The following is a 27784-nucleotide window of genomic DNA, read 5'->3' as shown; positions in this document are numbered from 1 at the left end:
TGTCATAACAGTCAGTCTGTTGTCATCTTAAGTCCAAACTCCTTCTTACTCATGGTTTGTAGTAGCTTGATTTGAAATAATACTATCACGTGCCAGTGTTAAGACCTAGGATGTTTTTCAGCTTTGGTATCACAGTTTCTTTGTTACATCTTTGCTAGAAGTTTTGTCTAATACCGTGGCAGCTGTTGAAGAAGCTTCATTATCAGAACATGTTTTTGTAGCTAGTTTTATGAGGGTAAATGGCTGAATCGTGCCTTAGCACATCCTATATCCTGGAGCACTAAGAAGTGGTAAGAACAGTAGCTAATGAATTAAGTGGGGTTGGAAAAAAAGATTTGAATATTAGTTGGAAGAAATTTAAAGCAGTTCAGTTATTTTTAACAAACAAAATTATGGGATATCTCTGTTAATGAATACCTGGTGATAGTGACTAGAAATAGTGGATTCTCAATCTGTGCAATGATTTTCAACACTGAAAGTCATTCATAATAGAAGAAGCTGACGTGTGTGCGGTAGGCTGTCCATGTCTCAAAACCTCCAGAGAAAGGTTTGCAATTACACTGAGCAAGGTCCTGAGTCAGGTACAAGTACAGTTGTTGAAACAGCAGCTTAACAAGAGTAGTTCTTTCTGGTGTTTTCCAAGCAATGAGGCAAAGTAATGGTGGTTCCTTCTAGCTTCAAAATGTGTAAGTCAGGGAGAGGTAGATGGGTGGCTGTTTAATTTAGTGTTGTATGTTTCTATTTTTGTGACTCCATCATTGTTCTTCTTGCTGAGGCATTATCATTTTGCCACTACTCTGTTACAGTGCTGTGCATAGTATTACCAGACTGCACTATCTCTGTTGCTATGAATTCTTTATCCACCAGCCAGTGCCAGCCTAGTAAGGTTCTTCTGTTTCTATTTGAAAACTGCTTTCTGTGTTAGATTTGGCCAAATGAGTCATGCTGGCTTTTATTTAAATTGGCTTTATTTTTAACTTGTGGTGATGACATTGCAAATTGGAGTGGAAAATGGGAATAATTTTGAATAATATCAATTTATACAGTGAGAATACTTTATTAAAATATATATGAGCTTTATTCACATCTTGAATTATGGTTTCTAGTTACTGTCATCATTTTGCAGAAAAGATAACACTAATATTTTTTTGTTGTATTGGCCAAGTACTGATAGAGACAGCTTTTCTTTCCTTTTAGGAATCTGGGTAAAAATGGCTTATCTAACAGTAGTATTCTATTGGATAAATGCCCACCTCCACGACCACCACCTCCACCATACCCTCCCTTGCCAAAGGACAAGCTGAATCCACCTACACCTAGTATTTATGTAAGTAAAGTAGAAGTAATTTGCTGACTGTATCCTGTTAATTATTTGGGTATGTGAGTTACAGTATGCAGCTCTTTTAAAGTTTTTTAAAGATCACAGCTGAATTCTAGTTACAGTGTATGAACAAGACAAATGTTAGAATTGTACAGCTGTGAGTGAAGAAGAACAGCTTCAAAAAATTAGGTTTATTTCTTATTTACAATACAGGTGGAAAAGGCAGAAGCAGTTTGTGAGTTATAATGCACGGTATTTCAGGTGTATTTGTACATTTTTTGCAAATGACAGTTTTAGTGATAAATAAGCAAATGATTAAACCGAACTTTTCTAACAGTCTGTGTCAAAATATATTAGGGAAAATTAATTAAATCTGAGATGATGGTAAGAACAAAATGTCATCAGTTAGGAAAATAAAAGTTTTATTTATAGAATAATTCAGTTGGAAGGGACCTGCAAAGATCATTGAATCCAACTGCCTTTTACAAAGATTTTTTCCTTATGCAACCATTGAAACTCCTGTTTCAGAAATAAACTTTGTAATAGCTTTATGCAGTATTATAGATAACTTCTTTAATAATGGAATTGTAAACTGTAGTGTGTCCATACAGCTGGTATAAAAACCTCAGGATAGCTTTGCTCAGCTGAACTTTGGGACCAGAAGCACTTGGCTGTCTTTTGTGCTGCTATCCGTGCAGTCTGCCTAAGCACTAGATTAGGTTGGAAGCAATAGTGCTGCTCTTAGTGTTGAACCTGAGTTAATCTCCCTAATTAAGAGTCCGTTATAGCTTCCTTGAGTATTTGCAAAGCTGATAAATTCCCATGTTGCAGTATTCTGTGTAGATGCGCCAACATGGGTCCCGGAATTTAAGTACTGTGTTGTTTTGTTCATTGAAAGAGATGTCTTCAGCATATATTCAGTCTCTATCTACAGTGTCACTGATAGTATGTTCACAGTCTGTCTGCAGGATTTTAAAAGACTCATAGCAATTAAAAATAAAAGTGAGGAGAAACTGCAGCATAAAATCGAGGTTGTAGATGTACAGAAGCGTAGGAGAAAGAAATCAATTTTTCCAGTTAACATGAGATATACTCTGAGTGTGCTCTTTTTAATTATACTGTTTCTTGTATACATTATCTGTAGGATTAGCTTTTTAAATTCTGAAAAGAATGTTAGTATATTATCTTGCTCTTCAGAGAATTCTACAGATTTAGAGAATTTACGGGGCTGCTGTCAGATAAAGAAATAAACTGCAGGAAACCTGAGTTGCAAAAGCTGAAGCAACCTGGGAATAATTCATGCCAAGAAATAAATTACAATAACGAATTAATTTCAGAAGGAGTAAACCCAGCTTATAGCATGGAATTGGTTGTGTGATGTTGCTATTCAATTGCCTCAATGTGAGGAAATGAGTAAAGTTCCCGTCTTCCTTCTGTTGCTTTATGTTTTTTATTGTTCTTTCTTATTTTACAAACGAGAAGTCTAAATTCATCTGATATCTAATATTGCATTGCAATTTTACAGTTGGAAAATAAACGAGATGCTTTCTTTCCACCTTTACATCAATTTTGTACAAATCCAAACAACCCTGTTACTGTAATACGTGGCCTTGCTGGAGCGCTTAAATTAGGTAACTTTCATTTGGTTACATTTTCTTTGTAAAAGTATATATATTTTTTAAATGGTGTTTCTCCGCTCTTAAAAGTGGATATTTCATTTGTATAGTACTTTATTATTGTTCTGTTTAGATTGATTAATGGAACGTGTTGTCACTGAGCTCACTGTCATTTCTAACCTAGATCAACTTTAAAAAAAGTTCCATCAGATATTGTTGATCGCAGACAGAAACTGAGCTGAGGGTATGGGAGCCTATACACAGACCTTTTTCCTTGTAAAAACTGTGCCTATGGGACTTCGTGCTTTGATTTAATGATCTCACTGTGAACATTCACAGAGCTCTAATTTTCTGAAAAATATTTAATTGTTAATTTAGTTACACATGTTTATGGATTTGTAGTTGGAATATAGTCTGTAAAATAGCTGGCAAGGTTTTTTTAGGCTTCTGCTGTTGGGGGGGGGGGGGGGAAGCCTTTAAAAAATTACCATAACTTATTTCCTACATATATGTTATAAATTGATCATATAATGTTAAGTATTAATATCGTCTCTTCTAAAATTTGTCATGTTTTAACACCCATTTGTGTTTTTGTTTTGCTTTGTTTATTAGATCTAGGACTCTTCTCTACTAAGACATTGGTAGAAGCAAATAATGAACACGTAGTAGAAGTGAGGACGCAACTACTGCAGCCAGCAGATGAAAACTGGGACCCCACTGGAACAAAGAAAATCTGGCGTTGTGAAAGCAGTAGATCTCATACAACAATTGCTAAATATGCACAGTACCAGGCCTCCTCATTCCAGGAGTCTTTAAGGGTAAATATGTTGCTTTTACATAAATTAGAATCTTGTAGCCTGCATACTAACTCTGGAATTAAGCTCTGTTAGTAACATCTACTGAAAAAGAAGTCCGGAAGTCGTTCAAGAAATGGAGACATTCCTACCAGCATGAAAAGCACAGATGAATTTACAGTCTGTTCTAAACAGAGTTAAATACTATACAGGATGTTCTTTCATGTGCTTAACATAGACTTCATTTTCGTAATATAAAGCTACTTAGTGTTACATATTTTAAAAACTTGTTAGCTTTAAGCATTCTTATATTGATGTCAAAATTAATATTGAAATATTAAATATTTCAGATTTGTTTTTTAGTTATACCGCTTCAAATTTTACATGTGCTTTGAAATGATTCTTCCTTCTTCGTTGTAAGCTGGATTAATTTGAATGTGACTTATAAGAAATTTACGCTTCTACTTTTAACGTAACTGTGTAAAATATCACAGAACCCTTGTTTCAGAAAAGTAACTGATGTACGAGTTACTGATGTGTTTCTAATTTAACGTTATAGGAGCAGTTAGATATACAGAACAAAGAAGAAAGTGCACAGTGTTGTAAATATTGTACTAAATTGGTACTAAGTTTCAGTATTTTTGCTAAGTAGTGAACTCATCTTGGGAATTAGATACAGACACTCATCTAAGGCTAATGTTTCTGAGTGCTTTGAAAAGACTAGATTAAGGTGGAACAAGGACAAAGGGTATTATTGATCACTTGTTGATTAGAAAAAGGAGAAAAATGGAGAATTAGCTGTTGCAGTTTTCACTGCCATTTCACAAAAACAATGATGATTTCATTAAGAAGGGAAAGAGAAATTCCCTAATTTCTTGCATTACTGGAAAGGTTTCGAAGCAAATAAATGTATGCATGGTTGGAAAAAGGAGAAGGGAGAGTGGTTAAACATTCTAAGCAAGGTTGAAACAGAATGAGGAAAAGACACAGGAATACCATACAGGAAGCGGGGAGTGTTTAGGCAGAATAGTGTGTGGCTTGGCTTAATTTCAGTCATGAATGGGATTTTTCTTGAAGAGTTGCACCAGTGTTGTATTCTTGAGTATCGTTCTGGAAGAGAACATTATATATAAATGAAATTGCAGAAAAGCTAACTTTAATAAAAGTATGTGATTGGATATCCTCATGTCAGCAGGAAAGCCTCAGCTTTGTTTTTGCATCAAGAAGCAACTACAGTATTTTATGTTTTTTGTTTTTTTTTTTTCTCTGCTACAAATTGGTGGTAAAAATGTAGTACATAAAATAATTTTCATAATGTCTTTTTTAATGTCATTTTTCCCTCAAAAATCACAATGACACTGTTTTAAGTATATGTGTTCCTTTTTCCTAACACTGCTGTGACCTGTCCTTAGATGACTTTTGTAGTGTTCAGTAGTGTTCAAATGAAAGCTGAGTTTCTCCTTTCTACAGATATAGTTCTCTTGGCTTGCCTTAAGTGACCTTTTCTTTCCCCCCCCCTCTAGCAACTATAACATTGCTTTTCCAACATGTTTTACAGTATTTCATAAAACCAACATTGCTCAATTCTTTTTTGTTCCTCTTTGTCCTTCGTTCAAAGAATGAATAGGACTTTCTCAGGTACATAGGGCACTTTGATGTCTAACAACTGTCTCATTCAAAGCAGAAAGTCTTTGGACAGCATCCAGGCAGTTCTTTCCTGCTTTTTGTCTTACTTTCTCCTTCTATGTCTGTATACTTGTGAAAAAGGAAGTTTTTAAAATGGGACTTTGAGCTCACTGTGCTAAAAAGATGAAATTACATCACTTAATGCTGGTTAGACTTTTTCCACTAGTCACGGTCCTGGCTACTGCAGTGCTAAAATAGCAGATGGCCATTAAAAATTCAAAGAACTTTGTATAATGGATATTATAAAGTGAATTTTATAAATATTAGCCAGCCTATTTTCACATCAGGAGACCTGTTTAACTTTGAAGGCAGATAAATTGTCTGGTCTATAAATGTTAGATTGGATTTCTTTTTACCTGCATAATGAAGCAAACCCAGCACATAAATCTGTAACTCTAATATAGGTTAGCAGAAGAGTTTACAGCATACAAATGTCCTGTTGTCCTGGCCTGAACTTCACTGAATTTTTGTCACAAAGATTTTTTTTTTTTTTGCATCAACTTTTGACAAATAGGTGGTTTTTATTTGTTTGTTTATTTTCTTAATGGTAGTGTTCACATGACATCCTGGATGCAGACACTTTAAATGTTGTACCACCATTTTGAAACAAAAGTTATCACTTCATACCTCTGTATGCTGATGTTTTTATGTATATGTTTTTTAATATTTAAATTATTTAGATGTTGCTGATTAAATAAATGATAGCATTTCCACAATTGTATTTTATAGGAGGAAAATGAAAAGAAGAGTCACCACAAGGACCACTCAGATAATGAATCCACATCTTCAGATAAGTAAGTGTGGTATAAATATGGTCATTTTATAGTTAGATTTGTGTGTATTTTTACACTATTCCTATTTTCACATTCGCCTATTGCTTTTTTTAATATTTGCAGTTCTGGGAGGAGGAGAAGAGGACCTTTTAAAACAATCAAGTTTGGGACCAACATTGACCTGTCAGATGACAAAAAGTAAGTTTGAGTGCAGTTCCTTTTGCTCAAAATGGTATTCTGCACTGTTACGCTTCTTCTGGAAAGCTAATGCATTCTTCTCAGAAGTCACTTATTTCCTGATAAGCCAATTCCTGTTGCAAGCTCCATTGCCATGTCATTTTTTTAATCTGTTGTTAAGTTGTTGTTATAAATCCCTCTCACCTTAAAATCTGTTTTTGAGTTTGTCTTTGCAGGATCTTTAATTTTTCAGTAATTAACTTTTAAATTCCATCAGTTACTCTTATTTCCAGTAATACTTCTAACACACTCCATTTGTTTCACTCTGATGCTTTAAATTGTTTTCCCTTTTTGCCCCCCTCTCTCAAACCTGCTTTCATTTATTTTATTTCCATTTTCTCTTAGCTCTTGCTTTTCCATCCAGAAGCAGAGCTCAGAATATGTAGTGAAGACCGAATTGATGTATATAAGCAAAAAAGCCATGATAAAATTAGAAGCATAAGAGTAATACAGAGTATTCTTCAGACAGGAGATTTCTGTGAGACCAAGAAATAGTGGAAAGTAGCTCAGAAAACTTCAGAAAGTTTCAGAAATACACAGAAAGCATTCTTTTTTTTGTTTTCATCCAGTAATAATTTTTTATTTGGTTCAGTCTCTGCTTGGATCTTTTTTGGCAACGCGTACTATTACTGTTCCACCCTCTGCAGTACAAAAATTCTGATTCACTTCAGTTAGGAGAACAGGAGAAAATGTTGTAGTATTGGAAACAGGAGAATAAGGCTTTCTTAGGATGCTAATGAATTTCTTGCAGCATATTCTGTGTGCATACATACTTGATTAGAGATTGTTGTGAGATTTAAAATAAGGTTATATATTTTTCTAAAGAAAATTCTGTCTTACAAAATGACTGTCAATAAACTAACCCTTAGAGCAGTCCATTTGGATAGAGAACTTAACCCTAGGAATGACTAACCAGAGTTTCATAGAAATTGTGTTTTGATACTTTAAGTAGTTCTAATAGAATCACACATACATCCCACATCTTCTGATCTTCAGTCTCAAGTTGTGATACAAAACATTTTTTCTCCTGAACTGGCTTGTCATAGTTAGGATTGTATTTGGAAATATTTTCAAATTGAAGGGGTAGCACAGATACCCGTGTGACATTACAGAGCTCCACATAAGTTTGGAGAGATTGTATTTGGAGATGTTATCACTAATAAAAGCGTTCAGTTCCATAGCACAGCTGACTTCATTCCTGGTTATAACAACCATGTTTGCATGCTAAACTACGTTCAGGCAGTCTTCCTAGCAAATGTCATGTCATAATATCATTTGGCTCTTGAAAGCATCTTTAACAGTATCTGACTGGTTTAAGAGCGTGGGGAAAGCAGAACTTTGTGTTTATGGAAAAGATACGATGTACACCAAGGTGTAAAATAAAAGCATAGTTTTCTTGTGATACAGCACCGGATTGAATAACTGCAAGATTGAGTTAGGTCACCAGGTCTTCTAGTTCACAGTTAAAAGAAATTGATGTTTAAATTTCTCTAGCAGTCAAATAAGGTTATTGCATTCTGTAAAATTCCCTTTTAAAAGATGCTAAGTTACACAGCAGTGAGTCGTCTGCTCCTTCATCTCTATGCTAACGATTTTCTGGAAATGTTTTTATTTCCCAAACTCTTCTAAGAGTTTCAGGGATTCACAGTTTGTCAATTTGCTATTTTGCTGCAGGTGGAAGTTGCAACTCCATGAACTGACAAAACTTCCTGCTTTTGTACGTGTGGTATCAGCAGGAAATCTTCTAAGCCATGTTGGTCATACCATCCTGGGCATGAACACAGTGCAGCTGTACATGAAGGTTCCAGGAAGCAGAACACCAGGTGAGTATAATCTTTGCATGGGAAAAAAAAAAGATGGGGGGGAGGGGCGATCTACTGCTATGGAACTAATTAATCTGCTCTGCAGATTTTCTGTACTTTATAGCAGGCATAAATATGATAATGAAGTACATATTCATTATTTGTTAATTTCTTGATTAACTGAATGTGCAAGTACAAAACAATAAATAATCTTTTAGGGGAAATTTCTTAATTTCTATGAATACTTAGTAGTTGCCTTTCTAATCCCTTGCATGTAACACTGGATTCCAGATTCTTTAAGGGAGTAAGAATGAGTTCGTATAATCAAACCATGTTTGTAATTTGTGAGCCTTGAAAGTTTTTACAGACTTCCCAAGTAGGTCTTGTATAATTGTAGAAATCACTGTACTTTTAAAATTCTTCTCTGCTGTCTGAGAATAGGGCTTCATAATGAGTAGTGCTGTGCTATGACACTATTGTGGGTTAACCCTGCTGGGCAACTAAGTGCTGCACGGCATCTCACTCACTCCCTTCCCAGTTGGCTGTGGAAGAGAATCAGAAAGATAGAAGTGCAAAAACTGTGGGGTTGAGACAAAGACATTCTAATATGGCAAGCAAAAGTGGTGAATGCAAGTCAAGCAAAATAAGGAATTCATTCACTGCTTCCTATTGGCACGCAAATGCTTAGTCAAAATAAATTCCATCCCAGCCAAATCCAGTACAGGCACTGGACTGATGCTTGGGAGATCATGGAATGGTGAAGTGACTTAGTTCAGAAGGGACTTCAAAGATCATCTAATTCCAACTGTCCTGCTGTGAGCAGGATTACCACCTACTAGAACAGTTTGCCCTGGGCTCCATCCAGCCTGGCCTTCAACACCTCCAGGGATGGGACATCTGCAGTTTCTCTATGTAACCTATTCTAGTGTTTCTCCATTCCCTGAGTAAAGAATTTCCTCCTAATAGCTAATCTGAATCTTCCCTGTTTTATTTCAAAGCCATTTTCCCTTGTCTTATCACTATCGGACCATGCAAAAAGCCTCCCTCTTGTTTATAAACTCCCCTTAAGTAATGGAAAGTCACAGTGAGGTCTCCCTGGAGACTTCCCCATACTCCCTCATGGGAGAGCTGCTCCAGCCCTCTCTCTGTTCTTCCTTGTTAGTCTCCTTTGGACCTGCTCCAGCAGCTGCAACATCTTTCTTGTACTGTGGACCCCAGGCCTGGCCATGGTGCTTCAGGTGTGGCCTCATGAGGGCAGAGCTGAGGGGTACAGTCACCTCCTTTGCCATGCTGGCCACCCCTCTTTTGGTTCAGCCCAGGATATTGTTGGTCTTCCAGACTGGAAACTACAGGCTCACATTTGGCTGTTCATCCACCAGGCCCCGCACATCTTTCTCAGCAGGACCGCTCTCAGTTAGTTCTCCCAGTCTGTACATGCATTTGGAATTGTCCCAGTGTAACTGCAGCACCTCGTACTTTTTCTTGTTGAACCTCATTCAGTTTACATGGGCCCACTTCTTAAGCTTATCCAGGTCCTTTGGGATGGCATCCATTCCTTCTGTTGTGTCATCTGCACCACTCATCTCAGTATCATCTGCAAACTTGCTGAGGGTGCACTCAGTCCCACCATCTGGATCACTGATAAAGACAGTAAAGAGCATTAATACCAAGACAGGCTCCTGGTGGATAACACTTGTCTCCAGCCTCCACTTGAACATAGAACTGTTTACCACAACCCTGTGCTGTGACCATCTAGTCAATTATTTATCCACTGAACAGTCTAGCCTTCAAATCCACGTCTCTCAGATGTAGAGATAAGGATGTGGTATGAGATCATATCAAAGGCTTTGCAGAAGTCCAGGTAAACATCATCTGTTGCTCTTCCTTTGTCCAGTAGTGCTGTCACTCCATCATTGAAGCTCGTCAGATTGGTCAAGCACAGTCTGCCCATGGTGAAGCTGTGCTGGCTGTGTTTGATCACCTCCTTCTCTTGCACGTGCTTTGACACAGCTTCCAGGAGGATGTCCAGTATCTTACCAGGCACAGAGGTGTGAGGTTCACTGGCTAGTAGTTTCCCAGATCTTTCTTCCTACCCTTTTTAACTATGGGAGTGATGTTTCCCTTTTTTAAGTCACAGGAGATTTCATCTGATAGCCATGACGGAGCCATGACTTAGCAACTTCATCTGCCAGTTCCTTGGGGACCCTGGCATGCATGTCATCAGACCTTGGAGACTTGTACACATTCAGTGTTATTAGAGTCTTGAACTTGCTTGTAGCTTCCCATGGGAGTGATTTTGCTCCTTCAGCCTGCACCTAGAGGTTCAGCAACATGAGAGATGTGAGAAGGCTGACTGCAAGCGAAGGCTGAGGCAAAGAACTTGAGTGCCTCAGCCTTCTCCATGTCTGGTGTCACTTGTCCTCTGGACTATGTTCTGGAGTCTGTTAGTGCTGAAGTACAACTTCAAATAATACTGTTAGGGATTGTGATTCAGCTCCTCATCTGTCAAAAGAAGGTAAGATCTGGCATTCCTACATTGATTTTTGAAAGCTCCTTGGGACAGATTTTCTTACCACTTGTTTGTTAGTGCCTGAAGTCATGAAGTTTTTCCTCTAAATGGGATTGTCAAAAGCTATCACAAACACATTATGTAGGGTTTAGCATCTTGAAGCATTGATTTCTACAGAAAGGAAGCAGCTGAAATATTAGTCAGATTGGTAGTTCCAACTTCTCATTTTGCTCAAACTGACAAAAGCAGAATTCTGTTGTTACTAGCAACTTAATTGCATTTCTTGACACTGTGAATCACTTAAATAGTGCATATAAGTTTATGAAAACTGAAACTGTGATGTAGGGGTTTTCTTTTTGTAATTATATCTTACTTTGCATTTTCTTGGTTATTTTGATAAATCAGCCTTACAGAAAGTGTGTTTATTTTTTCTAAATTTCAGGTCATCAAGAAAACAACAACTTTTGTTCAGTAAATATAAATATTGGTCCAGGTGACTGTGAATGGTTTGTTGTCCCTGAAAGCTATTGGGGTGTCATGAATGACTTTTGTGAAAAGTAAGTTGTGCGTAATGCTCCCTATTTTCTTTCAAGTTGCCTTTGTTTTTCTCAGACCTAACGGGACAAGGGGAAGTACTCATTTAGGGTGTTTTTATAAGTGAATTTTAATGGGTTTTCCACGTAGTATGAAAAGTCTTTTATAACAAGTCAAAATGTAAAATCTGGAATGTTTGCAAGATATGGCATTTGTGCAGTGTGCAGGAGCTTGGATTGCCTTCAGTGCTCAGTGATGGCTTTGCATTACCGGATAATCCATCTCAGTCCTTTTTGTTTGGCTAGCCTCTTTATCAAGCACACTAAAGCTACCATTTACACTTACCAAATGGTGATGCTTTTGTGATTACCTTTAGGACTGTTGCATTAGGGTGATGGAAAAACTGGGGGGTGAGGGAGCTGGATTTTTGTTTTGATAGGCCTTCTTTTTTGATTGTTTGGTTTGTTTTTAGGAGTGTTGAAGTATTTTCCTGGTATTTTATATTGTTAATTTTATTATGATTAATGTATATGTCATATCCATGGAATTACACAGCCATTGGTATTTTGGCATGATTTCTTGCTACATCTAATGGGACAGCTCAGTTTACTTGAACTCCAGGAAACTTCATGGCATGCTTTGCATACACTTGCAAGTTTGTAGCCTACGTAAAAAAGACAAGGTGCAATGACTATTGGTAATAGTGGTCTAGCTCTATGATTAGAATTTGTGTGTTCCTCCCTCTGTTGCACATGTGCTTAAAAAAAGGGTGACTGGGAGCAGTTGTTTCCTGCCTTTAGGCTGTTTTCATTTGATCTTAAGGGGACAGGCATTTTTTACTTATATCACCCATTTAAAACTGACTTAAACTCATCAGCTTTCTTCAGAACTTTCCCAGGGTTCTACATATTCTTCTCCGTGCCTATTTTCTGCTTGTCTACTGGCAACTGCTCTTATTTAATCAAAGTTGATAAAGATACTCACCTCAGAATTGTAATTCCACTGTCAAAAATGCAATATCTGTAATGACAATAGGCCTGGTACCCTCATGCCACTGCCCTTTCTGAGAGTAAAAGAGAGTCTAAAGGTTTGGTAACCTCATAAACTCTCCAGGGTGTCTGATAGAATCACCAAATGGTCTTTGAAAACTTGCCAGTGATCTTTCGTGCTGCAATAGAAAGATGCACCATGAGAAATATATGTATTTCACATTACCATATTGGAAGACTCAAGATTTCATTGTTAGGAAGTCCATATGGAGGCTTTTTTTTTTAATGCTTCTCAAGAGGGGTAGCATTTCCTGGCTGAACATAGCATAGACCTGTGAATAGCAGCTGAGATAGTGCCAACAAGTTCTTGTGCGGACGAGCTTTGCACGCTTGCACTGACAGCATGAGTACATGTTTTGCATTGTTCTAAACAGAAAGCATTCTTAAGAACTGTGTATAAAATCAGTCACAGGTTAAAAAAAGCATCATTCTGCACCAGTGTCACACTATATCTAACAAGAATTCCTCTACCTCAGCATTAATAATGCTGGGAAATTGAAAGGAAAATAGAACTTAACTCTAAGCCATCATCTCACTTTGCATAAGCAGATGGTTGAACGTTTTAATATTGCAGTACATAAAACAGAGAACTGTGATCAGGAGTTCTGTAGGTGACATTTCCCTTTTGACTAGTCCTCCGCATCAGGGATTAGATGCAGAAAGTATGTACAGTGGTGATCACTTTTTACAGGTAATGTTGTTGAAGTATTGGCTACTAATACATATGCTGATAAATGCTGAGGGCTTTATTTTTCACATTGTTTCAGGAACAATATGAATTTCCTAATGGGATCTTGGTGGCCAAACTTGGAAGATTTGTATGAAGCCAATGTCCCAGTTTATCGATTTATTCAAAGACCAGGGGATTTGGTGTGGATAAATGCTGGCACTGTTCATTGGGTTCAGGCTATCGGCTGGTGCAACAACATTGCTTGGAATGTTGGCCCTCTTACAGGTATAGTTGAATAATGCATTGTAATAATGCATTGTAAGGTAATTCTATGCCATAGAACCTTCCATTTCTTAATAATTTACTTCAGTTTTCTGGACTGAAAAATGAAGATACAGCATTTTAAAACATTATGTGTGGAAGCCTTAAATAATCCCATCAGTAATAGGAAAAGAAAGCAGCAAGAGTGCTGTCTTTGTTCTCCTGCATTTAATGGACTTCTAAAACTTACAGTAGCTTATCAAACACAAGCAGAATCAAATGTTGAGAGGAATTCGCACACCGTGTTTTTTTGACTTTCTCTTCCAAAACTTGTTCTACCCAACAGACTGTACTACAGCATGAAGACTTGTCTAATCTCCCCTCTTCAGGATAAAAGATACCTAATAGCTCCTTAATGAAAGCATCAGAAAATGCAAACAAATTGCGAATTTTTTTTTAAACAAAGGAATGTGAGGTTTTCTCCTCTGGAAGTCATTATTTTTCAACCATGATTTAAGATTTTTAGGTGTGAGAATGGAAGAAAAGTTCTTAGCTAAAATAAGGAGATTCTGTCAAGCAATTGAACACATTGTACTTCCAAAAAAAACTGTTTTCTTAAATAGTTTAAGGTGTATCTTTATTTCATTATGGTGCAATAAATAGTATATCTCCATGATTATGTGACTGACTGATACAGAGCTTACGTGTTCAGTCACAGTAAATTTTGCAAAACAAGTTTTTGAAAAGGGTGGGGTGAGGAGGCTGCTTAATCAAAAAGTGTGACTCACTGCACAAATCTCTCAAGGTGCAGTCTTCGTTTTCAAATTACATACTGTAGCATTGTAAAACGATAAAAGACTATGCAGACATTGCAAATAGTCTGCAAATGTCTGCAAGATACAGACATCTCAAATGTCGATTTTTTTGTGTGTCAGAAGCTTGAAAATTATTAAGTAACACTTTCTGAAAAAGTGTTCTCTGTTCAGCGTAGAAATTGAACAGCTGTCAGCAAATTCTTGTTTTCACATGTGGCTGTTACTGCTGTGTACTTTGTGTTCTTTTAGCATCTGAAATACAATAAATATCTGCTTAAAAATAATTCGTGTAGAATTTAGATGTAGTTGTAGGGAATGGGCTATTCGGAAATGCTGTTTAGTCTCACCATAAAAAAGGCTAAATTTTTGGTATAATGAAATAATTTTGGGTTCAGATGGTACTTATTTGTTAACTAACTGCTTCTGTAACTTTCTTTTTGTAGCCTGTCAATACAAATTGGCAGTGGAACGGTACGAATGGAATAAACTGCAGAGCGTGAAGTCCATAGTACCTATGGTCCATCTTTCATGGAATATGGCTCGAAATATCAAGGTCTCAGATCCAAAGCTTTTTGAAATGATTAAGTAAGTTTTATTTGAGCATTTACTGTATCCATTTCTTCTTCAAGCATAAAACGAGATCTATAAATAGGCCTTTGTTAGATTTCTGAGAATCAAGCCAAAATGATTTAATAATCTGTTGTTTAAAGAATGAAGCCATTTGTGGATATTAATTTTATTACATTGAAATTGATATTATTGTGACATGGCTTGAGAATGGTCCTCTTCATTGTTCTTAAATATGCCGTAGATTCCAGCAATTTACAGAAGCAGTCAACTTACGTAACTAAACCTGTTCAGAGGATATACCGCAAGACATAACAAATTGAGATCACCAACTGAAGTGCTACATTTACAGTGCTAGTCATTTTTATAGCAAAATTTAAATTAATTTTACATTTTTAGAACATCTCTTTAGTTAAGGCTCACACACCATCATTTGGCAATCCAATGCAAATGTTTTAAATAAAGACAAATAAGAACTGGAAAGTCACCTTCCCTTTGCTCTTTCTTCTGAAGAAAGAATTAATTGATTGATGTGTGAAATGATAATTGTGTATAGTGACATTTCTTAAATACTTATTCCAAAATGTAGAAACATTTCAGACTCAAAGCATCTTTACTAATGTTTTTCTAAAGAGTGCAACTTGAAGCAAATATAAATCTTCTTATCTAGGTTGAGGAATAGATGGACGTTTCAGCATATATCCATCATAAGCTTGTCAGAAAGATAGTGGGAGAATGAGTTCCACAGTAAATGACTCATCATGAGAATACTCTGGTGGCAGCTCTCTGTTTTTCTTCAGCCAACCAGAAAAGCCTTTATCTTAGTCTTTTCAACATACTGGATCCACAAGCATGAAATCCTGTTATGTTTTGCCTTAAAATGGGCCTTGAAATATGGATAGGTTAACCTGGAAAAGAGGAGCAAAGAAAATCAGATTTTTCCCCTAGTAGAATTTACTGTTGACATCTGAGTGAGATTAACTTAGCCTTGAACAGCTGTTGCAGAATGAGGGAATAAGTGAGATGGTAACTTTTTAAGGCACAGAAGTGTTATAAGTTGAAAACAGTTCTGTCCCTTCAATTAAGCCGTCAGTGATCATACTCAAGAATCCAAAAAAAGGGAGAAGAGAAACCGATAGTATGCTGTTGGAAAGGAGAAAGAAGGGGAAAAGAAGCAGAGCTTGAGAGGAAGCCAAGAAGTCCTTTAAGAAAAAAACAAAAAGCTAAACCCTTATTTCATATGTGTATTTATCTTCTCTAGTCCAGCAGGCACTGTAAATCTCAGAATAGCTCTAGAATACTTTTTGCAAAATATGATTTTAATAATTTGGCACCCATATTTTTGCTTTTGTGCAAAGTTGAGTCATTTTTTTTTGTCAGTGGTTTAGGAGAAAAATGTGACTGAGCATAGCATCTTTCCTCAAGAGAAATCTTAAAATGTTGCAAAGGAATATAGAGAACAGGATGGTTTCCTGTTGTCATCTGGTTTGAAAGCAGCTGAGTTTTTTTGTTTGTTTGTTTTGTTTTTTTGTAGTGAGATACCTAAATTGTTAGATGTACTTTAGAAATAAAGTCACTGAGGAACTGATGTAGACTTTGATCTTGCATTGCATACTATTGCATTTCTCATGCTACTGAAGACACTTCTGTCTTGCTAGTTGTCTGACAACTAACCCAAGTTTCATGCTTTGCATATGAGAGAGAAGACCCAGGGGTGATCTCTAGTTTGTTACATCTGGTAACAGTAATGTGGAACAGCTCTTCTTTGTGGTCACTTCTGTAGTTGTGGTACAGCTGTGACTAGAAGCTGCTTTCACCAGAATACTCTGTTGAGTATATGGCTTTAGCCTTCTGTAGATATTTTAAATGCATAAACCTTCATGAACCTCCTTACATTTGGTGAGCAGTTACATAATTTTCCTAACTGATTGTTTGAAGGAGGGCTGTCTTGCTCTAGATAAAAGGAGCAAAATCTAAAACTTTCTCACGAGATTGTTTTTTACATTTTATACTAACAGTAGAATCTTGACTGGAAATGCAGACAGACAAAGTGATTTAAAGTTTGACTCGAGAAAAGAAAAATTAGCATCAGAATCACAGAATCACAGAATTATCAAGGTTGGAAAAGACCTAGAAGATCATGTAGTCCAACCATTACCAATACTTCCCAGCTAAATCATATTCATCAACACAACATCCAAATGTTTCTTGAACACTCCCATGGTTGGTGACTCCACCACCTCCCTGGGCAGTGCATTCCAATGCCTGACTACTCTTTCCAAAAAGTAATACTTCCTAATGTCCAGAACTTAAATGAGAAGTCAGAAGGCTTTTACAAATGTATCTGTGGAAAAGAAGAATTTTAGAGGTAGTAGGAACATAGTAAAAAGGCCAAAATAAATAGTCCCAGAGTAACAGGAATAGCAAGTTCTTTTACAAAAATAGTTATATAAATGTACAAGAGCAGGACATGGGAGAAAAGATTTTGCACAGAATTGTGTACATTTTGATATTGATAGGGAAAATAAATTACTCAGACATATAACGAGATCAGGTTCATATTGCTGTTGGGATGGTCTTTACTGGGTTTCTCAACACACTTAGAGAATATATCAGAGTGATGTCTGTTTTAAGATCTCTTAAATTATGGGATTTGACTGGACATGATTTACTCATACTTTGTCATACCTATTAAAATCTTGAGAGAGAGTGATTGTCCAGGTTTTTTAACTCAGTTCTGACTGTGCAAGAATAAAGGCAGGCATACAATACTAAAAGCCCACTCAGCTTAATCATTGTGACTCTACTACACACCATTTTGGCTTTCATGTTTTAGGAAATTGTGATATGCATTTTCAAGGTAATACTTTATGTGCTGTCCCTCATTCTTTGATAGCACGAAATAGTTAACATTGCCATTACTCAAATCTGAGTTTTGTCTAAGGACAAGTAATGCATCATTTAGCTACTGTTTTTGGCTTTGCTTGCAAATTAGGCAAACATTGCAGTGGTGTTGCATGCGAATTACACTTTGAGCAGTTCTTAATTCACGGCTGTAGCACTAGGAAGCACTTTGAAAATACTTTGAAAAGTCTTTGGAAGTGAGGAATGGAGCGCAGTGGGTTGCAAGTGGGTAGATGGGCTTCTAGTTGCTATCTGACATACCAAAGACTGTTCCAGATGACAGCAGAAAGGAACATTACAGTGATAGCTTTTATTTTGAAACAGATTAGATTGCACAAAAGAATGCTGTACCGAAGTTAAGGAGCTTATCATAAGCATTTCTACATTAGCCTAACATTCAAGTGCATTAACATGTGATCTACCACATATGGTTGGTCGTATGTGATACCATGAGACATCATGAGTTCCATTAACATCAAACTAGAAAAGTGTGGAGGAGTTGCTGCTAACTGAGCTGTTTGGTTTCATTGAAAATGAGTATATGAAAATACGTTCAATGTAAAAGCAAACTTTCAGTTTTGGGTTATTTTTATGAGGGTTTTAATGACACTGCAGACTTGTTTTTAGTGAAAATGAATGATCTGGGTGTAAAAAGTTAGGAAAACAGTATTGCAGTTTAAGACTGAAATTCTATTAACTGTTTGGTAACCCACGAAACAAATATTTAAGAAAAACACAGAACATACATATGGCATGCTTAGGGTTTTAAAATGGGAGAAAAATCAAATTGAAAACATTTTGATAGAACTCTTAAGTGCTTTGTTTTCTGTCCAGAGTTTATTCTTCCCCTTACATTTTTCAGTCTTCATTCTGCATCTAATGAACATGTAATATAACCACCCTGTGGAGGAGAAAATTACAGGCTGCACAGACAGTGGCTCAAATAAATAAGATAGCTGAGAACTAAAAATAATTGTAAATAACTGTGTAACGTAGAAATCTGGTGACCTATTTTGCCAGCTGTTTTTTTGGGTTTTTTTTGTAATGTATCCATCTCATACAATGCTAGGAAAGAAGTCACAGTTTTTTAGTAAAGAAGAAAACTACGTAGGTTTGTGAAGATTAAAAGGTTGTGGTTTTTTTTTTTAGCTTTTGCATAAGCATGTCAGGGAATTGTTGATTTTAAATTGTCCCATTCTTTTCTTCATAAAATGTGTTAAAAATTCAGGTTTTTTGTCCTTCCCCTTCTCCCCCGCCCCCTCCTGTTAAGGGACTGACTTTCATTACATTACAGAAATGTACAGAAATGAAATAAATGTACACAGAGGTCCATAATGATGTGATCTAACTCATACATGAGTCATGTGTCTAATAAGAATCACTGGACAAGTGTTTCTGAAGTCCTAGAGGAAGAAGCTTCAGCTCCAGAGTCTCTTATGAAATTCAGGCTGTTTGTATCTTACTTGACAGTGTAATACTGAATTGAATATACAGCTGATTGCCTTTGCAGTCCTCTGATCCTGATTTTGGTTGCAGGTATTGCTTGTTAAGAACTCTCAAACAGTGTCAGACACTGAGGGAAGCTCTGATTGCTGCAGGAAAAGAGATTGTCTGGCATGGGCGAGCAAAGGATGAGCCAGCTCATTACTGTAGCATTTGTGAGGTCAGTAAATAAATATATGTTGGGATTGGGTATTGCTGTAACGTTTGTTGAAATTTTGACATATCTTTTGTTGCTGCTATAAACAAACTGCAGCATCTGTGGTATGCTATAAGCACATATATGCGATACAGAGCTGTCTTCAAAGAGCACAGCAAGCTATTTATTAAATACAGGCTGTATTATACTGCTGCCTTTTCTGGAGTACATAGAAATTGTTACTCATGAGGTCAGTTTTCCATTCTCAGTTATTCTAAGAAGTTGCTACCCCTTCCTGCATATAATTTGATCTGCTCAGATTCCTTCTGAACGTATATCTGTCTTCATTCCAGTAAACAACAATAGCCCCAAAGGAGGGAGAATATAAGTGCATTTTCTTCATAGAAAATGTTTTACTGAATTTTTTTTATTTTATTTGCTATTACTCACTCCTTTGAAGTATTGAATAATAGTGTTTGTGAAGTATAAAATAAAGTATTTTCCTCCTGAAAATCAGTATAAAATTATTTTCTGATCAAGCTTCTTGGGCAGGATAAGTGTGTGACTGAGTAGAAAGGGAATAAATTATGACTTTCTTTTTACAGGTAAATTTGAAGAAGAGAAATTAGGTATAATTGTAATAAATACTAATCTTACTGAGTGACCCCTGTTCAGAGTATGAATCCTGCCTTGTTAATACTGACCTGAAGCTTTTCCACAGAGCCATTCACGCAGACACCCTAAGTGTAATGTTACTAGTGGCTTTATGTCACCTCAGTGCCTAAACCTTAGCAGGATGGATTTTCCCTAAACAAATATATTTTTTCTCTGTGTGTTCTCAGGATAACAGTGTAAATCTTAAACCGTGAAAGCTATATTTTCTTTAACTTTTTACAAATGAAATTGTAACAATTGACTTTTTGTTTCCTATCTGACAGGTGGAAGTCTTTGATCTGCTTTTTGTCACTAGTGAGAGCAATTCTCGAAAGACCTATGTTGTACATTGCCAAGACTGTGCACGAAAGATAAGCACGAACCTGGAAAATTTTGTGGTGCTAGAACAGTACAAAATGGAGGACTTGATGCAAGTCTATGATCAATTTACATTAGTAAGTCAAATTAATAAGTGGATGCATAAGTACATTATTTGTAAAGCAGTTGTAGGCTGTCTTGGTACTCCATTGTATGAGTACCGTGAACTTTCTGATTCAAATGGAGGTTTGGGTTATGTGTGATATTTACAAAACAAAACTCTGCAGAGTCAGAATTATGTGAAATAGTACAGTAACTTACTGCAGAACGTAAGCACTGAGTTTTCAGGAAAAGTATGATGTTACAATTCATAAAGTTGTGGCTTTAAAAATCCAATAGAGATCACCTGGAGACCATAACTGGATCAGATGGAGATGGGAAGAATCAGGACAGTGAAGCTTGGAGAAACTAGCACCAGGTTCAAGAGCATCTCTAATACATTGGTTGTGGTATGAAGTCAGTATAGCAGCAGAGCATCCTATGCACTGAGACCCCTTCCTCCCCCTCCCCTTCCCACCCTCTTCCAAATCAGCACTGTCCTTCTGCTTAGCAAGTGGATGCTCTCAAACAGTTCTGTCTTTGGCTTGGGGCCTCCTTTGCATTTCAATTTAAAGCAAAAAGCCACTTTGCCATTATAGCTTTGTGCTATATATGGCAGCCTCCTGCTTTGAACTGTGTCAGCACAACTGTCCTAACATTTCACCCAGGTTTCGTTGTTTCAGGCAAAGATGGCTTGTTTGTAATCACAATGAAAGCAATGCTGGATTTATTTATGATAAGCCTTGCCTTTCTGTCAAAGGAGACAAACATTGGACAAAGTGTTCTGAGAATTTCATGTTGAATTAAATACAGCAGCCCAGAAACAGCTGTGCCTTTTTGATTCATTTCCAGGTGCTGCAGAAAAAGTATGTTTAGATGATTATTTCATGTTATACAGGCATGATAAGTTGTGACCTTTGAGCTAATGCCTCGAGGTTCACCAGTTGAGGCTGGTGAGAACACAGGATCATGTCCTCTGAACTTAAGTCTCTTCATTGGTTCAACAAAGCCTGAGATGGCTGAACTTCTGTTTGCTCTTTTAGAAGCCCGTTGTCACTACAGCTGGTAAAATACTGCATTTCTGAAGAGATAATTCATTGCAAAAACAGCATCTAAATAAACACCTATTCACAGATGCACCGTCCATCTGAGCGGGATGGGCAAGAACATTTTTGTATGGAAAAGAGGGAGGAATGAGGGAGAGTGGGAGGGGTATGTTTTTGTTTGTTGTATCATTATATAGGAAATGGTGGTAGTACAACTGTGCCTAGAACAAGGGTTCTCAACCTGTAAACAGCTCTTTGCCCCACCACAGCCCACACCTGCAGTCCTAAAGAACATGAAAAATTGTTCTGTAATGAAATTTACACACAGTAGCACTTTTTTAAAAGGCTTATAATTTTGATTGAGAGGAGTCATAACCTACAGGAGAAAGGTTGAGGTTTGTGGCACATCGCAGAACAAAGGTAACCTTAGATGGCAAAGGTGATGTAGGACAAACAGGTTCAGTGCCTGGGGTAAAGTACCAGGAACAGTAAATACAGGAATTAGGTAGAATTAGTATTGCATAGTTGAGTACTGTAGTGTGATTTACAGTGTCTTTAAAGACAGGGCAGCTTCTTGAAGGGATTCCACATCATGGCAGTACTGATGAGTGGGAAAAGAGAAGAGAAAGTGCCATCAGAAGTCCAGTATTTTTGGTGATAATGTTGCAAAGAACAATAGTGCGTAATAGATATTTTCTAGACCTTCACTCTTAAGGCACTAATTAATCACAATTGAAAACAAATAAATAAATAAAGCTCTGCTCCCATATCAGAATCTCGATCCTTTCCACAGATAACCTCAGGATTATATATTACTGTTTATGTAGCAAGAAAGTGAAATGCAATCTGCAAGGTATTTGGAGAGCCCCAAAGGGATGACCCACCCATTCCAGTGGTGAGCAGGTTGAGAATCCCTGTTTTAGAGTATATAAAGGTACATCTACATAAGCCCACATGGAGCTCTTTTCTGCCTCAACAGGACTTGTTTTGGCAGCTCATGTAGTATCAACTCAGATATCCTCACAGTGTGATCCAGCGTGCAGCATAGGCAAAATCCTAACACTGAGTAGTTGAATAAGTTGGAAAAAAAATGCTGAAACCCACTGGACAAAGTCCCAGTGTATAAAAACCATAGTGTTTGACTTCAAACTGTCATGCTCACCATTTGCACAGATTTTTGGTTAAACAGCTGAATTCTACACCCTTGTAGAAAAGGTAATTTAATGTTTTCTTTTTCAGGCTCCTCCATTGCCATCCTCTTCATCTTGACATTTTTTCATGGACATTAAATGAAAACTTTTCTGATATTCAGGAAGTGACCCAGTTCTGCACCACTGATTTTTGTAGCTATCCCGTAAGGCTGCTGGCTGAAAGCTGTGTCTATGCAACCTTCCAAGTGCGGAGTGTCAACCAACTGGACAGGAGAGAGCACTGCCTCCTACTCCAGAACTCAAAACAAATAAAGCTCATCCAGCTGTACTTCAAAAAAAAAAAATAATAATTCCATGTTTTGTATATATCTGACAAAACTGGCAACATTATACAGACTACTGACTTGAAGACCACCTCTTTTGTATTTTCTCTGTTTCTGGGCTGATGAGTTGGTTTCATCCGTTTTTCCCCTTCAGAATTTCCCTTGGAAAAAGTACTAGCTTAGCTGGTCATTTCTTTGTAAGGTAGTTAGAAGTTTTAAGTCTTTCTTTGGGCAACTTTTTTTTTCTTCTTTTTTTTTTTTTTTTTTTTTTTTAATGTGAAGAGTTAGATGATAAATTTCTTTCTTTTTTTTTTTTTTTTTTTTTTTTACTGCTTTTATGTTTTCCTGTCTTGTTTTGAAACCATGACGGTTACACTTTTGGTTCCTGAATAAAATTTAAAACAATTAACAGCCAAGTCACAAAGATAAATGGGTTGCACATAGACTAAGGAATAAACTTCAGATTTGTGATTTTTGTTTCTAATCTTGATGTAAATTTACACTATTTATAAATACATATTTATTGCTTGAAAATATTTGTGAATGGAATGCTGTTATTTTTTCCAGATTACCTGCCATTGAAATTTTAAGGAGTTCTGTAATTTCAAACACTACTCCTATTACATTTTCTATATGTAAATAAAACTGCTTAGCATTGTACAGAAACTTTTATTAAAATTGTTTAATGTTTAAAGTTTTTCTATTGTTTGAGTTTTAAAAAGATTTTATGTACAGTGCCCAGTTTCTGTTCTTTTTTTGAATCTGATTATATATATTTTATATATACTCTTGTGCTTGTGTATATATATAATATATATAGAAACTCGAATATAAATATGTGTATAAAGATTTAGAGACTAAATTTTTCTCGTTTTAAGTTTTACATCTATGGTAGATTTGAGGTGTCTACTGTAAAGTATTGCTTACAAAAGTATGATTATTTTTAAAGAAATATATGGTATGTATCCTCAAAACATAAAATGACCTTCAGACTGGTTTATTGTTAAATTGCACTTTTTGCAATAACAGACCAATAAATAGTTGCTGCCAAAACATAGTAGTAGAAAATAAGTAATGGCTAAATTCTAAAGCTCTTCAAGAAAATGCCGGGTTTGACAGGAAGTTTGGCACTAGTGTCAGAGGAGAAATGTAAAAGGTGGATTGAAGTTTGGGTGGGGATGGCGTCCACAATTCAACCAAATCGTAACTTATGTATCACAGGATGTTCTATTAACAACCTACCAAGTTAAAACTGAATCGCCTTGGTGTCATTGTTGACCCCTTCTCCCCCCCACCCTAACCCTCCCCCCCCCAGAAAAAGGACGTTGTTGTGATATTCTATTGTATTTTCACATATTTTGTAATACAAATTCACTGGTAAATTTTGGAAGCACTAGGTTTATCTAGGACAAGTTTATAATATATCATTGTAACAGTTTGCAGTTTTAATTATGGTATTTATTTTAAGTCTCTCCTTTCTCATTAGCTTCTTGAGAACGCATTAAATCTGAATTCCAGAATGGATAGCTTTCTTATCGATCAGAGTTGACTGATGCGGGAGGTTCTGCATCAAACGATTTCTCATAATTTCTCATTAGTGGGGTATGTTAGTGATTGCGTTGTTAAATTTTTTGTAATCAATGTGAAGTGTTAAAAGGCACAGAGCATGCTGGTAGTTTATTTTGAACAGAAAGAAATTGCCTCTTACATTCGTAGCTTCAAATGAAGGGTGTTTTAATGAAGAATCAGTACACAGCTCGTCTACTGCTGTTACAACAGTTTAACTCTAGTTACAAATAACTTTTTTTTTTTTTTTTTGCTAGTTCTTAAAACGGTTGGGCAAAAGGATATGGGGATTGAAGAAAAATATAACGCTCTTGCCAGCAGAATTATCAACTAGCAGTTAGGAAGCCAGTATTTACAGTTCTGTAAAGATGTAAGTCTCAGCTCTTGATAACAATCTCTACAAACCATAATTATTATTATTTTTTTTTACTTATGTATTTTATGCAGTCATAAATATTGTAATCTTGACAAACCATGCTGCAACTGAAAAGCTACTCCTTTACAGTAGTCTTAAACCCAAATAAAAGCAAGATAACTTACCTCAACTAACAGCAAACAGAAAGTCCTTGTTTCTCAGTGCTATGATGAGTATTGCTATGTAGGGAAAGAGCTACCGCGTGCTGATCAAAAGGGCTGTGTACCTTCCCTCCCCTTTGGAAAAGACAATATCCCATTACCAGGGGAAGAAAAGTTGTGTTTTACCGATGAACAAGTAGACCAAATCAATTGAACATCAGGCAGTATTGTTCACTTTGCATGAAGGTTTTGTCACGGATTTGAATTGCTGCAGGGCTTTAATATTTTGCAGTTTTAATACTTCTTAATTACACTATGCTCCTAAACTATGGACAGTTTTGAACTATAAGCTGCTATGATTTAGAATGCTTTTGTTTCATTTTATTAAAAAAGCACAAGTTAATATTTTATCAGTTGTAGTTATTACGCAGCAGTTCTGCTTCTCAGTTTGCGAAGCCCACAAATGCGTTGGCGATGTACAGATATTTCCAACAGTTGTTGGGGGTGGAAGGGGAGGTGAGGTGGGATTGCTGAGTGGAACGGAGGGGACCAGCTCACTTCTCCAATGAACCAAGGTCTTGTGGCCCTTGAGCTGTACTGCGAGGGATCCTGGTTTGCTTATGCTTACAGATTACGGTGGCAAACACATTAAAGGGAGAGGGTGGCCAAATATGCGGCACTTGTTGAAAGAGTTTTGAAAAGGTGTACAGGGCTAACAGGAAGAAGGCGTTAAGAGGGGAGTTCATTAGAAATAAACATCACCATTTGCTAAAGATCCCTGGATCTGAGGAACGTCCTGAAGGAAAACTGGAGGAGCTTGACAGCACAGGGATCCGCTGTGTGGAGAGAACGGAGAGTCACATCTTTCTGAGCTCAACTTGAATTCCTCCATAAATGTACTCAGCAGAGCTTTGATTTTTAAGCTTCCCCTCAGATATGTAAATTGGGAGCAGTCTCTGTGGTTTGTTTTTTTGTGGGGTTTTTTGTTGTTTGGTTTATTTTTGGAGAAGTGGTGTCTACCAGTTCTTCCATTTCACGTTGGTAGGCAAATAAGTGAAATGGATGGTGACAGGGCCTAACAATTCCTGAATTTATATGGCAGGTAACGTGGTGATCCTAAAGGCAAAGTTTTGTGAATCTGCACTTTCATAGTTCCCTGTGGAAGAAGGCATAGGATGCCAAGGAAGAGGCTGATAGCAAGGCAGGCATGAGACCCACTGGGTCCCAGGGCAGCCTTGTTTTGAGAAAGTGTAGTTGTGTCCTTCAAAATAAGGGGAGCAAATGTGCCCTACATATTTGGTACTTGGGAGAAGGGTTTTTGAGGTTGGCTTGGTGATAGGGTTTGGGGAACAATACACGTTTCTTTGTTAATGGCAGAAGCTACCTGCAAAGCTATGGAAAACAGCAAGTGGCTGCAAGGGAGAGCAGTCTCCTCATTGCACCTGGCATCCACTAGATGCCATGGGAGGTTGTGGGGGGCATCGCAGCCAGGTGATGTTGATCAGGCCTGAACAAGGGACACGGGGACAACAACTGATCTGGCAGGAGCCTTGATGGTGGTGCTGGGTGATGCCTGTGGGCTGGAAGACCTTAATCAGGGAGGAGGCTGGACTCACAACCCATAGCATCAGTGCTGGGGATGGGAGGGGGGGGTTGTTGCCAGGAGATTACCCATTATGGTGATCACAATTGCAGCTGCCCCACCTGGGGCTTGGCAGGGCATTGGGTGTGTGCAGCAGGTAAAGAAAATACAGGAGGATGGAGGTGGGATAGAAATGGCTTTTTTGTTGTTGGTAAAGACTGCTGTCTCCCTACTGACTCGTTGAACTGAAGAATGATGTCTCCTCTCTGGCAGAGGGCAGCGTGGTCAGGCTTTTAACGCAACAGAGCACCCCTCTCAAGAGTCGATCCTGCACGACCATTTTTCTAATGGAGGGGATTGTCAGGCCCTGCTTAAATGCACAGGGCTGCTGCAGATGACACACAGTTTGGGATTGAAGCTGGTGAAAAGGAAGACTGGATCCAAACAGGCAGAGCAAAGACCAGGTAGTTGTTAATTGAGGGGTTGAAAGGGGATTTTAATCCATTCTGTTTTAAAGCATGCAAAGTTTGGGTTTCTGAGGTTTACTTTTTCTAATACATCATTGCCAATGGGCCATCCTACTTTTGTTGTGAAAAAAAAAGCCAAGGAAAATAGCTATCAAGCAGTCACCGTCACTGCAGTTTGATTTTGGTTGGGAGTGTGGAGAGATTTTTGAGGGTAGTGGCTCTGCCAGCTCTTATGTTGGTCACAGGGAGGAGAATGGGGAGCAACAGAGTCTACTGAGAGCAAATTATCCTGGCCTTGGGGTCTGCTTGGCTACAGCATGTCGAGTTGGAGTGGGTTTAGGGCTGGTGCTCCATATTTGGCCCAACCCTCTATCCAATGCTGCTTTCCATGGCAATGTTCCACATGGGTTATCCATGTGGATATTCACCGTTATCCACCACAGCACTAAAGGAAATTGCTGTGTCTGTGTGCACTGAACAATGTTTGTACTCTGTGGCTATAGGAAAAGATGCAGCCAGGTATCTAAATCCTCCTCAGGAATTGTGCTGGGCTATGCTGGAGGCAGAGCAGAAAACATCTCCCCAAAGAACAAAACAAAACAAACAAAAAAGAATAGGTAAAAAGTCACTGAAAGTATTTGAATGAATGCTCAGCAAACCTCTCTCCATACTATCTAATGGGTAAATAGTGCACTTGTGTGTTTGGTAGCTGGCGATACCTTTGAACAGCCGCTTCATGAACAGCTTCAAAGTAAAAAGCAAAAAGTGGGATGAGCTTTCCAGCACAGATCAAAATGAGCTGGCAATTATCCTAAGTGCAACTTAGGTTCTAATTTTCAAAATCAGTGCAAAACGCTGTTTACTGAGATTGATGGAGTCTGCAGC

General features: G+C 37.4%; 1 protein-coding gene across 34 annotated transcripts in view; it reads left to right on the top strand.

Annotated features, from left to right (window-relative positions):
- The window catches only part of KDM6A (lysine demethylase 6A), a 141507-nt gene extending 117686 nt beyond the window's left edge, over positions 1–23821 (top strand). For 13 of the 34 annotated variants that reach the window (XM_085548855.1, XM_085548878.1, XM_085548868.1 and 10 more), the window contains 12 exons: positions 1198–1327; positions 2847–2952; positions 3550–3755; positions 6147–6211; positions 6314–6388; positions 8102–8250; positions 11181–11295; positions 13089–13276; positions 14511–14652; positions 19075–19201; positions 20116–20286; positions 22534–23821. In XM_085548855.1, coding sequence (XP_085404981.1) covers positions 1198–1327; positions 2847–2952; positions 3550–3755; positions 6147–6211; positions 6314–6388; positions 8102–8250; positions 11181–11295; positions 13089–13276; positions 14511–14652; positions 19075–19201; positions 20116–20286; positions 22534–22563 — 1504 coding nt within the window. In that variant the 3' untranslated portion in view covers positions 22564–23821. Of the gene's footprint in view, positions 1–1197; positions 1328–2846; positions 2953–3549; positions 3756–6146; positions 6212–6313; positions 6389–8101; positions 8251–11180; positions 11296–13088; positions 13277–14510; positions 14653–19074; positions 19202–20115 lie in introns of those variants that run through there. The other 21 variants (XM_085548873.1, XM_085548837.1, XM_085548848.1 and 18 more) reach the window with 7 other exon arrangements.
- The last annotated feature ends 3963 nt before the right edge of the window (positions 23822–27784 follow it).

Source organism: Coturnix japonica, chromosome 1 (assembly GCF_054131305.1).
Source record: "Coturnix japonica strain WE chromosome 1, WE-NBRP24, whole genome shotgun sequence".
NCBI lineage: Eukaryota > Metazoa > Chordata > Aves > Galliformes > Phasianidae > Coturnix > Coturnix japonica.
The sequence above is the reverse complement of the archived record's forward strand: the minus strand, read 5'-3'. Positions and strand labels throughout refer to the sequence as shown.